This window comes from Monodelphis domestica, chromosome 1 (assembly GCF_027887165.1).
Source record: "Monodelphis domestica isolate mMonDom1 chromosome 1, mMonDom1.pri, whole genome shotgun sequence".
NCBI lineage: Eukaryota > Metazoa > Chordata > Mammalia > Didelphimorphia > Didelphidae > Monodelphis > Monodelphis domestica.
The window spans coordinates 603,722,790-603,736,374 of NC_077227.1; the positions used below are offsets into that span (position 1 = coordinate 603,722,790).

Here is a 13,585-nt window from a genome sequence, read left to right on the forward strand (position 1 = left end):
GAAAAAGATGAAATTTTAGTTGGGACTTAAAGGAAGCAAGGGAGGTCAGTAGGCAAAGAGGAAGAGCATTCTAGACATGAGAGACAGCCAGAAAAAAATGCCCAAAGCCATTAGAGATTTTTGAAAGGGGATGGAGTGACATATTGAGACTTATACTTTATGAAATTCATTTGGGTGGCTGAATGAAGGATGAACTAGAGTGGAGAAAGACTTAAAGCATGCAAACCCACCAGCACAGTATTACAGTGATCAAAACATGAGATGACATGAGATGATAAGGGCCTTTGCTAGAATGACAGGGATGTCAGAGGAGAGGAGGAACATATTTGAGAGAGATTGCAAAGGGAAAATCAACAGACCTTGGTAACAGTTTGGATATTGTAAAATATAAAGGCCAGTCATAAATCTTCAGAGAAAACTGACTTTATTATGAGCATATTTATCTCAAGAGTCAGTGGTGTGCAGACACACCCAGCATGATCTGAGACCCTGAGCATTATAGCTGGCAGATATTTAGAATATAACAAGAAAACTTTCTTTCCCCTGAGAGGTGAGACAAGTGTTTCATATTAGGTGCTAGAAGGGTCAGATACTCAGCATGAGGCATCATAAAACTACAGAAAGGCCTGGTCTTGTGGTTAAGCATGGAACTTTAATAAGTATCCATAAGTAAACCAACTTTGTACCAGGTCTTTTCTATGAGCACAGTTATCTTGTGACATATTCTTGCCCTTGATGGACTGTAGAGATATCTAAGGCAAGACAACTAAAATGGAATGCCTCTGCCTTATATGAGCTAATGGCAAGAGTACCAATCCCTCTCAGAGAAGGAATATGAAAGCTTAGTTATAGTCTAGAACTAATTTGATTTTATCCTTAGCATTTGTGTATTTTGGGCATTTGGTCATGATAAAACATTTATTAACTTCAGCATTTAATAGAACCTTGTCTATTCAGAACAATCTAAAAAGGTAAGAATCAGGCTGACTTCCTTGGACTACTCATTTGCTGCTTCTGCCCTCTGTTCCCACAATCCAGTGTTTCTCAAGGATGCTTTACCAAGCCCTATTTACTTTTGAGTATGGCAACCAGGGATCATGGCTACCAACATTGGCCAGCATGCAGTGAATGAGTCCTGGGAATGGTACTAGGCAGCATTTTTAATAACACAGGGATGATTAAGTTAAAAAATAAAGGAATTCATTCCCAAGTGAGACTTCAGGAAATAAAATAAGGAAACAGATGGCAAACGAGGCAAAGTTAGAACTGTGACCTTTAATTCTAGGCAGTATTTAAAATGATTCAGGTATACCAGAAATATTCAAATAGATATGACCAATAAAATTATATCATTTATCAAATAATTATTCTGTGGCAAGTAAGGTCACAGATGGGGAAAGTTGACTATAAAACTCTGCATAGCACTTTTTGTGGAAGCAACTAGAAGCAAAGTGCGAATCAACTAGAGAATGGCTGAACAAACTATAGTATATGAATGACAAAATATTATTGTTCATTAAGAAATTTTATACATATATGTGTGTGTATATATGTATATATTTGGAATTAAGAGAACCTGGAAAGATATGTTATTTTTTTCTTGTTGGGTTTTTTTAAATAGAATTTATTGCCAGGTATTTGTCTCAGCCTCTCCCTCCCCTTCCCTCACTATAAAAGGTATTACCAGGGGAAGCTGGGCAACTCAGTGGATTGAGAGCCAGACCTAGGGACGGGAGGTCCTGGGTTCCAAATCTAGCCTCAGATACTTCCCAGCTGTATGATACTGGACAAGTCACTTAACCCCCATTGCCTAACCCTTACTGCTCTTCTGCCTTAGAACCAATACGCAGTATTGATTCCAAGATGGAAGATGAGGGTTTAAAAAAAAAAGGTATCACCAACAAAAAGATATATACATATAAGTTATATCTTTCATGGTTGGAAGATTTGTATAAATTGTAACAGAATACCAGTCTGCACAATGACTATAATGAAGTTATAATATAAGCTCATTAAAAGCAAGAACTGTTCATTGTTATATTTATTTCACAGTACTTAGCACAATGCCTTGTACATAGTGGGACTTATTAGACAAACTTATTGTTTGTTGAATAATATAAATGAAAACTAAAAGGAAGCCCAACACTGAATAATTATAATAATTGATCTTGGTCCTAGAAAACAAATAATGAAATGGAGAAACATGAGGACATTTTTTTACATAGAGTGTCAGACTATCACTGAATTGTGTTTTTGCTTAATTGGTTGTTCATTTTTACAAAGGAGAATTCAACTCCTTTGTGCCAAAGAAAAACAATTAAACAAACAGTGACTGCATCTGACAAAATACACACCATTATGCCCAAATAGTCCTTTATCTTTGCTGTGAGATAAAAGGTTTCTGTCCTCTATGGCCTTTATGGATTTTTCTGTTGCTAGAGTTTATCTTCCTTTTGGTAATCTTGAAGATCTCTTTCAAGTTAGCTAAAATTGAATTTTAAAGTAAATGCCTTTAAAAAATTTGTCCAAAAGTATTGACATAGTAATTCTTTGAATGCTTTGTAGTTGTTTTTTAATAATTTGATAAAATTATACTGCCAAGTTTGACATTAAGTGAATATTGTCATATGCAAGTTCAATTATTATTGGGAAACTCATCTCTTATTAAGCTGACTATTATTCAGTGACAATTTTTATATTATTTAGTTTTTATTACATATGTTCTTCTCTTATTGTTATTGAATACATGCAGATGCAATGTGGCATGGTGAATTTGCTGAACATCAACCTCACCTGACTCAAGACTTACTAAACAGTGGAAGTGAGAAGGACTGCATCAACACATCAGGCCATAAACCTGCTATAAATGTACCAGATTTCCTTCCTGCAATGCAGAAAGCCCTCTTTGTAAGACTTAGTCAGAAACATCAAGAAGATGGAGAACCAGTTGGTCACCAATCTCAAAAAACATTAAGCAGGGAAGAAGGTAATACCAATACAATAAAACCTTCTCTGTTATACTTGCTCTATAACTAAAGTGAACTAAATCAAATTTTGATGAGTTCTATTCACCCAGCATCCTGCTTCACTCTGCCACTGCCAACCCACTTCTCTCTGTCCCACCGTAAATCCCATTTACTGCCACAACTTCAGACTCTTTGAGCAGACACTAAACTGACAAAGGTAGAGGATGATCTAAAATGGAACTGAGATGATCATCCCAGGAAACCATGGGTTAACAAATCAACAACCTGAGCAATGTACCTCATCTGCTACAAGTAAAGCCTAGACCCAATATTAAATAGATCAGGGTTGGAGAGATATACTTTCAGCATTAATATGAGGAAATAGGCCATTAATTTCCAGTCTTCTTTCAAAATAGTCCAGTTAATCTTAAGGTCTAAATTAATCTCCCTTTGGAGAAAAGCACATATTATTTTCTGTCTCTGCCTGAAAATTATACAATTTTTGATTAAGAAATTGTAAAGGGCAGGCTTTATATTCTTTCAAAGTACTCTTTTCAGTATCAGTAACTTTGAAGACACCAACAGGTAACTGTAACAAGTAAATGACATGTGGCTACATGCATCTCCCATAGGGGAGATAGTGAGGTAGAAAGCATTTTCTTGATAAGTTTTCTTGACTTTCAATTTTAACAAATCTGATAGTTATTACAACTAAAAATTAAAATGCTGACATGAATTATTTTCTGAATATGGATATTTTTAGTCTTCAGACTTAGTCATTGGCATTAGGTTTTTCTTACATCCAAATAAAAATATACTTCTCTCTGAAAATAACTTACCTACAAAATTGCCATTTTTTTTCTCCAGGAATATTGGTAGCATGTTTATTTTTAGCTGTTATTTGTTGTACTAAAGGGCACAAAACGATTTCACCTAGGAATTTCCTGAATTAAGTGGCTTGTAAAATTCTTAGACTACCTAGAGATATCTTAGTATCCTTACTTTGTCTTTCTCTAATTCCTTTAAAAGTGAAAAAAAGATTACCTTGATTTCAGTTTTTCCCCAGACCAGAAGGATTTTAAGCGAGATTTGCCAAACTATCCTTTATAAAGGCAATATATCCTCTAGAGCAGAGGTGCTCTCGGGCCACATGTTGGCCCCCAACACTCCAAGTATGGCAAGATTAAAATTTAATTGGCAAGTGAGAAGGAAGCTGGGTGGCTCAATAGATTGAGAGCCAGGCCTAAAAGCTGGCCTAGAGATGGGAGGTTCAGATCTGGCCTCAGACACTTCCTAGCTGTGTGACCCTGGGCAAATCCTTAACCACAGTTGACTAGCCCTTACCACTCTTCTACCTTGGAGCCAATATTTAGTATCAATTCTAAAATGGAAGATATAGGTTTTTTTTAATGTAATTGGGAAATATTGAACAAAATAAAATAAAAATATAACAAAATGTGATTTTCTAAGTCAATACACATTCACAAGAACCTTTATATGCAATTTAGTGACCTCCATTTCTATTTGATTTTGACATGCATTTCTCTAGAGAATTCATTGACCCTGTTACTATAGTTAGCAACTAGGCAACCATATGTGTGTGTGGGGGGGAGGCAGTTTAGTCCCAAAAGAGTACCTTAACTTCTATTTATCAATTCCCTCATTAGTTCGGCTTTAAGTGAACATTATTATAAAGACTACATGTTGATTGGAAACTTGAAATTTAAATGTGACCTTTTTTGAATTTTGTTTGTTTTTAGATGATAACGTTAACTGGTATTCCAGTAGTGAAGAAGAAGAGGGAAGTAGTGTCAAATCAATATTGAAAACTTTGCAGAAACAAACAGAGACTCTGAGGAATCAACAACAACATTCCACAGAACTTGGTACTCCGACTGATCCAAGACTTGCTAAAGACAAAAATACAGGAAACCAAGCTGTCGATCCTAGACTTAGAGCTGTTCCAAGACAAAGTGCTAGAAAACCTTCTGATTCTGCCCCTTTTGATCCCAGACTTACGCGGGATCCCAGGAAATTAAAACTTAATGAAAGTGGTCATGCAAGCCCCTCTGTTAGTGGAGGAAAGTTTGATTTACAACATTCAAATTCTGGAGTTAAAACTAAACAAAAAGGAGTTGATGATGAAGAAGAAGAAACAGAAAGAGAGCTGAGAGAAAAAGCTTTCCTAATACCTTTGGAATCTTTACCTGGTATAACACTTCAAGATCCAAGGTCACAGCTTAGACAGTTCAGTCATATTAAGATGGATATTACCCTGACCAAACCAAACTTTGCAAAACACATTATATGGGCTCCTGAAGACTTACTTCCAGTACCCTTACCTAAGCCTGACCCAGTTTCGTCAATCAACTTACCTCTTCCTCCATTGATAGCTGACCAGAGGCTGAATACGTTACGTAATATAAATAGTGATCTTCATCAAAGTACAATGCCAGCTGATCCAAGATTAGCAGCAAAAGCCAAAAATAATACTACAAGAAGTGCATTCTTGGACCAACCTGGAGACACCCATAGTCCAGGAAATAAATTGGGGGATCCTAGGTTGCAAAAAAATGTTGATCCTAGACTTCATAGGCTGTCCAGTACAGACTCTCATCATGGGAATGCAAAGGATCCTCATCCGTCAAAATTTGATCCGCGTTTGGCCAGACCTAGTCCTGGTTCATCACAGACCTCAGGGTCAGTAACTAATAAATCTGAGTCTGATCCTCTTCCTCCATATGCTCCTAAACTATCAGCTTCAACTGGTGTTCGACTAGGAACACCAAGCTCTATTCTTAGTGGCATTAGTTTGTATGACCCAAGGGAACATGGCTCATTGTCTTTATCAGAACCAACATCACTTTCTTTAGGAGAAAATGGAGAGAACCAGAAAAAAATCAGTGGTTTGCAAAACAACAGCAAAAATGAACCTTCTTCTTCAGAAGCTTTGCAGAAAACCACTCCAAATTTGGAAAAGATTACAGATGGACCAGTTGACTCACAGTCAGAAAAACAGAATAGTTCTGTTAAGATTCAGGTTAAACCTGAGCCCCCACACTCCAGTACTGCACCAGCAGTGCATAACCTTCCAATCCAGGCTTTAACAGGATTAATAAGACCACAGTATAGTGATCCAAGACAGACAAGACAGCCAGGACAAGTGAATCAAACACCAGATAATGATCCCAATGGAGAATCAGATGATAAGTCCCTGAAGGATGTTTTTAAGACTTTTGATCCAACAGCTTCACCATTTTGTTAGCAATTGCTTTATTAAAAAAATTCTTTTTACTGTTGCGACTATTGCAGTTCTCTGCTGTTTTGTAACTGGTTTACCTCTATGCTTTATTTATTTTTAAATTATAATTATCAACACTTTTTCAGCTGCTAATTCCAGAACCACATGCAGTTATATGCTCTAGTGTTTGCAAAGATGTGGTATTTTCTACATGTTTTTTCAAATTCAGGGAGACTGTAATAATTGACACATAGAAATAGATGTATCACGTTAGAGCTGATGAAAGCACTTTTCATTGTAAATAAAACATCATGAATTCAACATTCAACCTATATATGTGCAAGCTGTCTTTCATAATCATTGTTTAGACAAAGAATTGCTACTTTTGTATGATGTATAGTTTCAAGCAATACAGTGTACAGTACTTTGAAAGAAATATTTCAGACTAAGATCTTCTGAATTTATCAGGCCAAACCTGCTAACTGAAATATAAACAAATGAAGTTAAAAAATCTTAATCCTCATTTTTTAGAGCAATTGATGTTAAGTAAATGACTTTTATTCATTCTGTCAGTACTTTTTTGTGTAAAGGATAATTATATCATCTACTAAAGCATTTAAAATGTCATATCTTTTCAAAGTATTTTCTGCTATACTGTATGTAAAAATTGTGAAGTACATAACTAAAATGTTGTTAAACAGTGAGAATACCTAAGTTCTTATATACTAAACTTTTTATTTAATTTTTCACATAAAACAATTAGTGCTATAGGTTACATTGTGGTGTTTATGTATTTCAATGTATTTTTGTATTCAACAGCTTAATTTGTATTGCTTTTTTGTATTGACGTTATCGCAGTACTTGTATTCATCGTGTCTTCGGCATTTTTAACTAAATTTTAAAAGATACAGTGAGAGTCTATTAGTGACTATTAAACTGATAATGTTGTAAATGACCAGGTACCGTATTTTTACTTCTAACTCTTGGAAAATAGAAAATACCTGAACTGATCTTATACAGAGATTACTGATATAATCAATTGTACACAACTACCAGAGAGGAACCTCTTTTAAATCTAGCCCTTTGGGCACTCTACCATAAAAGGGACTATCTTGTGTTTAAGTATTTAATGTTCTCATGGTTTGTAAATCTCCTAAATTGATTAGAAATTGTATTTTTATAAAACCTTGTATTCTTGTGTATTTATTATAGTGTACAAATAATGACTAGCTTATTCGTTTCAAACTTTGTCATGCACATACAGTTTAGAACTGAAAATAAGTATTACATTGATATTCATATATCCTGAGCTAAAGATATATGATAGTGTTTGCTGGTAGCAAATGCAGTAGGTAACTTTGAGAGGAGCATTTCATTATAAAACATAATGAAAGTAAAATTTAAGATTTATAAACTTAGCCTAGAAATTGGCCCTCAAATTAAAATGGTCATTTTTACTAAGTAATTTTTAAAATTACGTGGCTAATTGTTTCTGTGGGAACCTGTCACCTTTGTACCTAGGTACTCAGATAATAGCATAAGGTTTAAGATTAGTGCATGTACACTCCTTACTTTTGTCCATTACTTGTTATTATTTGACCTGATTACATTTTATACTGAAACTGAGTTGTGGTTAGAATAACAAATGTATGTCTATTCCATGATAAGAATTTTTTTTTTTAAATGGGAGGAGCGGTACTATGTCATTAGGATATAAATGTGATTGCCTACTGATTCTCTTTTGATTGCTTGATAGCCATGGACAGCCCTTTCTTTCTTTTTTTTTAATCAGTCTTTAAGCCACTGTAACAGTAGTCATCTTTTACAAATTCTGCTTTCCTAACTAAGGAAAAAAATTGTCTGATAAAAAACACTTAGTAGAGGGTGTAAGATTTATGTCATATATATTTTTAATATATATATGTTTATTTTTGGGTGATTAAAATTGAATACTAGTTTTGCTATATTGAGCTTCATGAAAAGCTTCTTGAATTTTCAAAACTTTAATCATTTAATAGCTATAATTAGCTCATCCATGTATCTCAAGACTCCTCATAATACATATACATTTTAATAACATATAAAAAGATAAATATATCTGTCATATTTAAGATAGAATCCAAGCCAATGGGCCTTGATTCCCACCCCTTTGAATAATAAAAAGGACCTTTCTTCTACTAAAAAGTTAAAAACAGCAAGGGTTAAAATTCATGAACGTAGGTAAGGTTGCATAAGTAGGATTTTGGTTATAGTTTAAAATGCAAGTGAATACATTATATAAAGAATGCTTTAAATTTTCAGATGCAATTTTACATGTAATTGCAGCTTTATTGAGATTTACCTAAGAAAGAAATTACTTTCTTATACTGGCATGTGAAATACACTGGGCAACATAGATAATTTTAAAGTATTTTTGATATTGATATAATTATAATGCATAAATTGTGTTTTGAGACATTTTAAACAAAATTATAAAAATACAATGGGAGTCTATTAGTGACTATTAAACTGATAATGTTCTAAAAGAACAGGCACTATATTTTTTTATTTACAACGCTGATAAAATAGACAATGCCTAAACTAATCTTATACAGGGATTATGGATAAAAGCTACCAGAAAAGAAAATTGACTATTCTTATTTTTTGGTTTTATACTCTGGTTGAGTGTTTTTATTAATAATTAAGTCCCTTTAGGAAAGCAGAACTTATAGGATGTGATGACTACTTTAACCTTTTTCTCTCACCAAAACTCATATGGAGCAATATTCTCTGATGTATTAGCCACTTTATAGAGTTGAGGTAGATATTTAAGCCATTAGTGCCCTGTAAAGCAAATTATGTCCTTCTTCAGCAAATTGGACCCTTCTTCCTCAGCATCCATGAAAATTCCAGAGGCAATTAGGAATAGGTTATGACCTTGGGGAAAGTATGATTTAGAAGTTTCTCCATCTATACCACTTTCTGGCATTTTTGTAGTTGCAATATGTCCTTTAGTTAGATGGGCATGGTTAGTTGTCTATTATGATCAGGATTCTGAACTGAGGAGGCATAAGAAATCATAATTTATTTGAAGATTGTACTTGCTCAAATCTGAATTGGCTATTGCACCTCAAATTTCTATCTTTGGAGGATTACCTGACTTTGAACTAGCCCCAATTTGTTTGAATAGATTCCCAAAAACCAAGGTTTTAATATTTTATTTAAAATATAAAATTAAACCAAATTTCATGGATAGAGAGTTATGGTACCAAGTTTTCGGAAGACTTCCTTACATTTAATCTGTTTAGAACTTCAAGCTTTTCTTACTGTCGGTCTTTATTTTGAGAGTAGAAGAACATTTGATTTGAAAATAAAGATTCATTTAATCCACCTTTTGAAATTTTTTTAAGTGGTGTAGTAGTGTGGCACATCAGGCTGAGAGTTTAAAAATTATGAATTCATGTATTGGTTCTCAGTGTGTTTGCCCTAAACATATGAATTTATTTTATGTCTGTTTCCTCAACTGTAAAATGAGGATAATATGGCTGCTCACAGATGTTGGAGGAAATAATTATTGTAAAGTATTTTGTAAATAGAAAATTGCTTTATAACCACTTCATAAAAATAATCCATCTATACCTATTGGGATGAATTAAGTTGTACAATTTGGAAGGCAATTTGTGAAGTTTCAGTGGGTATGCTGAAATTATTTTAGAGCCTTCATTCATATTTTGTAAAGGTCATGACTGCATATAATTTGCTTCAAATAATTTCAACAAGTACCAATTTCCACAATTCTAGTTTGTATAATTTATGAACAGAAAAAAATCCTTGCTCCAGGGTTTTCTTTGACTTTGTGTATGTGTGTGTATTAAAAATGGAAAATTTACACAAATTTACAAAGCATGATATTGAGTGGTGGGGTTTTTTAATTGCTGTAAAAGGCTGCTTCTGTGTGGTGTGCTTGGTTAATACAAAGTTTGTCTAAGGTAACAAACTCAAGCATTGTATTTTGCCTATGGCTCTCAGAAACCAGCTTGTCCCATTCTGTGCAGTACATTACTTTCTGTGTTCATGTGAAGCTTGTGATAGTGCTAAGTATTTCAGAAAGGTAATGTCACTTATATCAGATGCCTCTGCCAAATGCAGTGAAAGCAAAAGCCACGGGTTGCTTAGAAAGTGGGAGATTTCTTGGGATGTGATCTTGAGATCTTGGGTATGGTGAGAAAGGCCGGACTGCCCTGTGCATGACTCAGGACTTTTGGCAAAACTTGTCTCTTTTCCCTGAGCCTTGTTAGTGAACTTATACTCAGTTCTTCTCTTTGGAAAGGCAAGGACAGGCTCCTTATTCAAGTGGTCTTCAAAGTATCCTGTTTCTCTAGTAGTCTGCTTTTGTGAACTTTGCTGAAATGTAGGTTTTCCATGTTTTTGGCAGCTCTTTATAGTCATCTTGATGGAAATGAAATTAAAGGTTTACCTGTTGAATTTCTAGGCCACTAGTAAAGTGATACCAGTTCAGAGAAATCTTTGTGTCATAAACATCATCCATGTATAGCAAAAAAGGCCTTTAATTGAACATTTTAAAATTATTTCTCTAATGAGAGCCAATGTCATTAGAATACCTTAATCTTTTGAAAGATTTATAATTTCATCAGTGTCGATTCTCCCTCCCCCAAAGCAGATCCACCACCACCACATTCTGTGAAATTTTGTAGTTGAAAATGTCATCACTTGGTGGACACTTTTCTGGTGATGAGCCTTGCTGCATTTAGCCAGCCTGATCCTCAGATATATATTAAATTCATTCAATTGCCAAGCTCATACTTAAAGCCTTTCTAGCTTTGTTTAGACCTGCCAGAGCTTATGCTTGACTGGAATAGCCTTTGAGAACTCAGGGTCCATTCCATGCCACAATGAATCAGCGGGGAGGATTATAGGAGGATCCACTTTACTATCCTACCGGTAGCTTAATATGCTTTGAATGGATCCTGATGTTCACAAAACTCCAGTAATAAACATCATACTTCTTAGCCTATAATAGTTATTCCACAGCCTGATTTTCCCTTTGGGCACTTTCTCCCTAAAAGGATACACAGCTGAAAAAGGGCTTATCATCTTTCTGCTGCTTTTAATGTTTATGTAGGATACTTTGTTTTTAAAATAAGAAAAAATGAAAAGCACATTTGGAATTAGATTGCAAATGGCTCAAGGACAGGAAACACAACTGCTGTATTTTTTATATACCCCACAGGAACAAGCTTAATACTGGGCATATAGTAGATGTTTTTTAAGGTAACATTTTATCCATAGTAGGGACAATTATTTTATGGCAGCTATATACTCTTGATTATGTTCAAATGCAATGCTACTTGGTGAACTATCTTTTCCAATAAACACAGGGCACCTTCTTAATCCCTACTTCCCCAAAATAAATAGCTTAAATAGTGTAGGCCATAGGAGTAATTCAGTTTCATCTCTAGTCTACTTTATGGTACCCATACACCTCAGAGAGTACCAGAATACATTAAGATAATCCCTAGATGATCAGGTAAATCAAAGTAGATAAAAATAACTTTTTCTTATTGATCTTTTAAGGGGTTCTTGGTATACATTAAAAAGAACTGTAATCATAGAAAAGTATTTATTACAAAAATACATCCCTTGCCTTTCTTGGGTGATTCCTCCAAATTTTCTCAAGGATTTAAGCCAGCATCCTTTTAAATTCCTATCTTTCAGGAAGGAAATTAAACATATGGATTAACTCCTTGGTAGGTAGGTTAGCAGGTAGAATAACAACAATCAGCATTCACAAAGACTAGTAATTCTCCCTTTGATGTTTTAAAATTCAAAATTCCTTTATTATTATTTAGTTATTTTCTAATTTTATCTTTTGTTTTAATTTTGAAATACCTTCTGACCATCATTGCTATTTTTAGCAGAATGCTTTTGTATCAGAGATATATGTGAAGAAAGTGTTGATTTTCTTCTTGACCTCAATGTGTTGTCATTTCTTAGAATAGGGTATGATAGCATTATTTGCCTTTTAGTCACTAGACATTCAACTTGGCATTTTTAAGGAAAACTAACAAGCTTGGCATGTTAGTGACAATTAAGTGGATTGTCAGCCCCCATGTTCCTCTCCCTGCTCACCATTTGGGCATTTCATAAATGGTTAACACTTCTATCCAGATAAAAATTAAGAGGAGACGAAATTTGCTTTTTATTTTGCTCCATTATCAGTAGACAAAGTTTACTGTAATATAATTAGAAGTCAGATGTAGTATTTTGCATTATCCATGTACCTCTGCTACCAGCAATATCTGAGAATTGGTTGTACAGTATGTTGAAGCTTTTGGGTGGGAGGAGAGAAAACACAAAATACACATGAAAAATAAGCTAATACAGGATAAGTATTATCAGAACTTTCATTCATCCTTAATTTATTAGCATTTGCACTTAAAATGCTTAAGAGGGAAGTCATGTGACTTGAGAAATTTGCTTTTCAAATAATGAAATGGCATTCCCTTTTAAGAGTGACAATCAAAAAAAAGTCATTCGATATGCCAAATTGCCCTCGTTCTTAATATTTTTATTCCTCCAAAAACTCTGAAAGGGCTTCGATGTAAAATTCCACAATTGTGGAAGGTTTTTTCCCCCCTTGTTTTGAGGTGTCATCTTTTCCAGGATCCAAATGTATTAATGCCATTTGTTGCTTGGGGTATAGTGGGTGGTTAAGACTCATGCTAGGCTATTTCTCTGACAGTTTCATAAGTATCATTTTTTGCTATGCAAACCCAAATTGCTCCAATTCAGTATTAGGTATTCCTGACATTAAATTCACTATTTGGGTTGCCCAGACTATGTATCAAATGCTGGACCCATGTCATCACACATATTTGTCTTTAGGGGCTTTTATCTATTGTGATTTTTATGAGCTGATAACTTCTGGGTATTCTGGAGCAATTATCATTTGAATTTGACCCTTCTTGACATTGGTAACAGGCCATTCTGCTACTTTTGACCTAACTGAAGGCATATTTATTTGACTAAACCAGGGGAAACTTCTGTTTTCTCCTCATTTACTGTTTCTAGATTGCATCTTGTTCTGTTCCAAGTTTCTGTAATTTCTTCCTGTAACATCTTTCCATTGTCTGACTTGAAATAAAGTTATTTCTAATCGCTCTCTTAGTATTTGGTTGTTTGCTTGCCATCAATGAAGCTACAAATTTGCATCCCCTACTTCCTTTAGATCAGTCAGAAGCTTCTAAACAGTTCAGCTTCTGCTTGTTAACCATATTTCTTGGAGCTTATTCAATTCGTTTTCCTAATTCAGCTTTGCTTAATAGCAGCATTGAAAGTTTTTTTTTTACATCTTTAATCAATATAAGCTGAAAAATCC

At 34.4% G+C, this 13,585-nt stretch overlaps 1 protein-coding gene across 4 annotated transcripts in view; it reads left to right on the plus strand.

Annotated features, from left to right (window-relative positions):
• The window catches only part of ZC3H6 (zinc finger CCCH-type containing 6), an 85,606-nt gene extending 72,232 nt beyond the window's left edge, over positions 1–13,374 (plus strand). For all 4 annotated transcript variants that reach the window (XM_056813786.1, XM_056813787.1, XM_007476590.2 and 1 more), the window contains exons 11-12: positions 2,753–2,986; positions 4,727–13,374. In XM_056813786.1, coding sequence (XP_056669764.1) covers positions 2,753–2,986; positions 4,727–6,231 — 1,739 coding nt within the window. In that variant the 3' untranslated portion in view covers positions 6,232–13,374. The remainder of the gene's footprint in view (positions 1–2,752; positions 2,987–4,726) is intronic.
• The last annotated feature ends 211 nt before the right edge of the window (positions 13,375–13,585 follow it).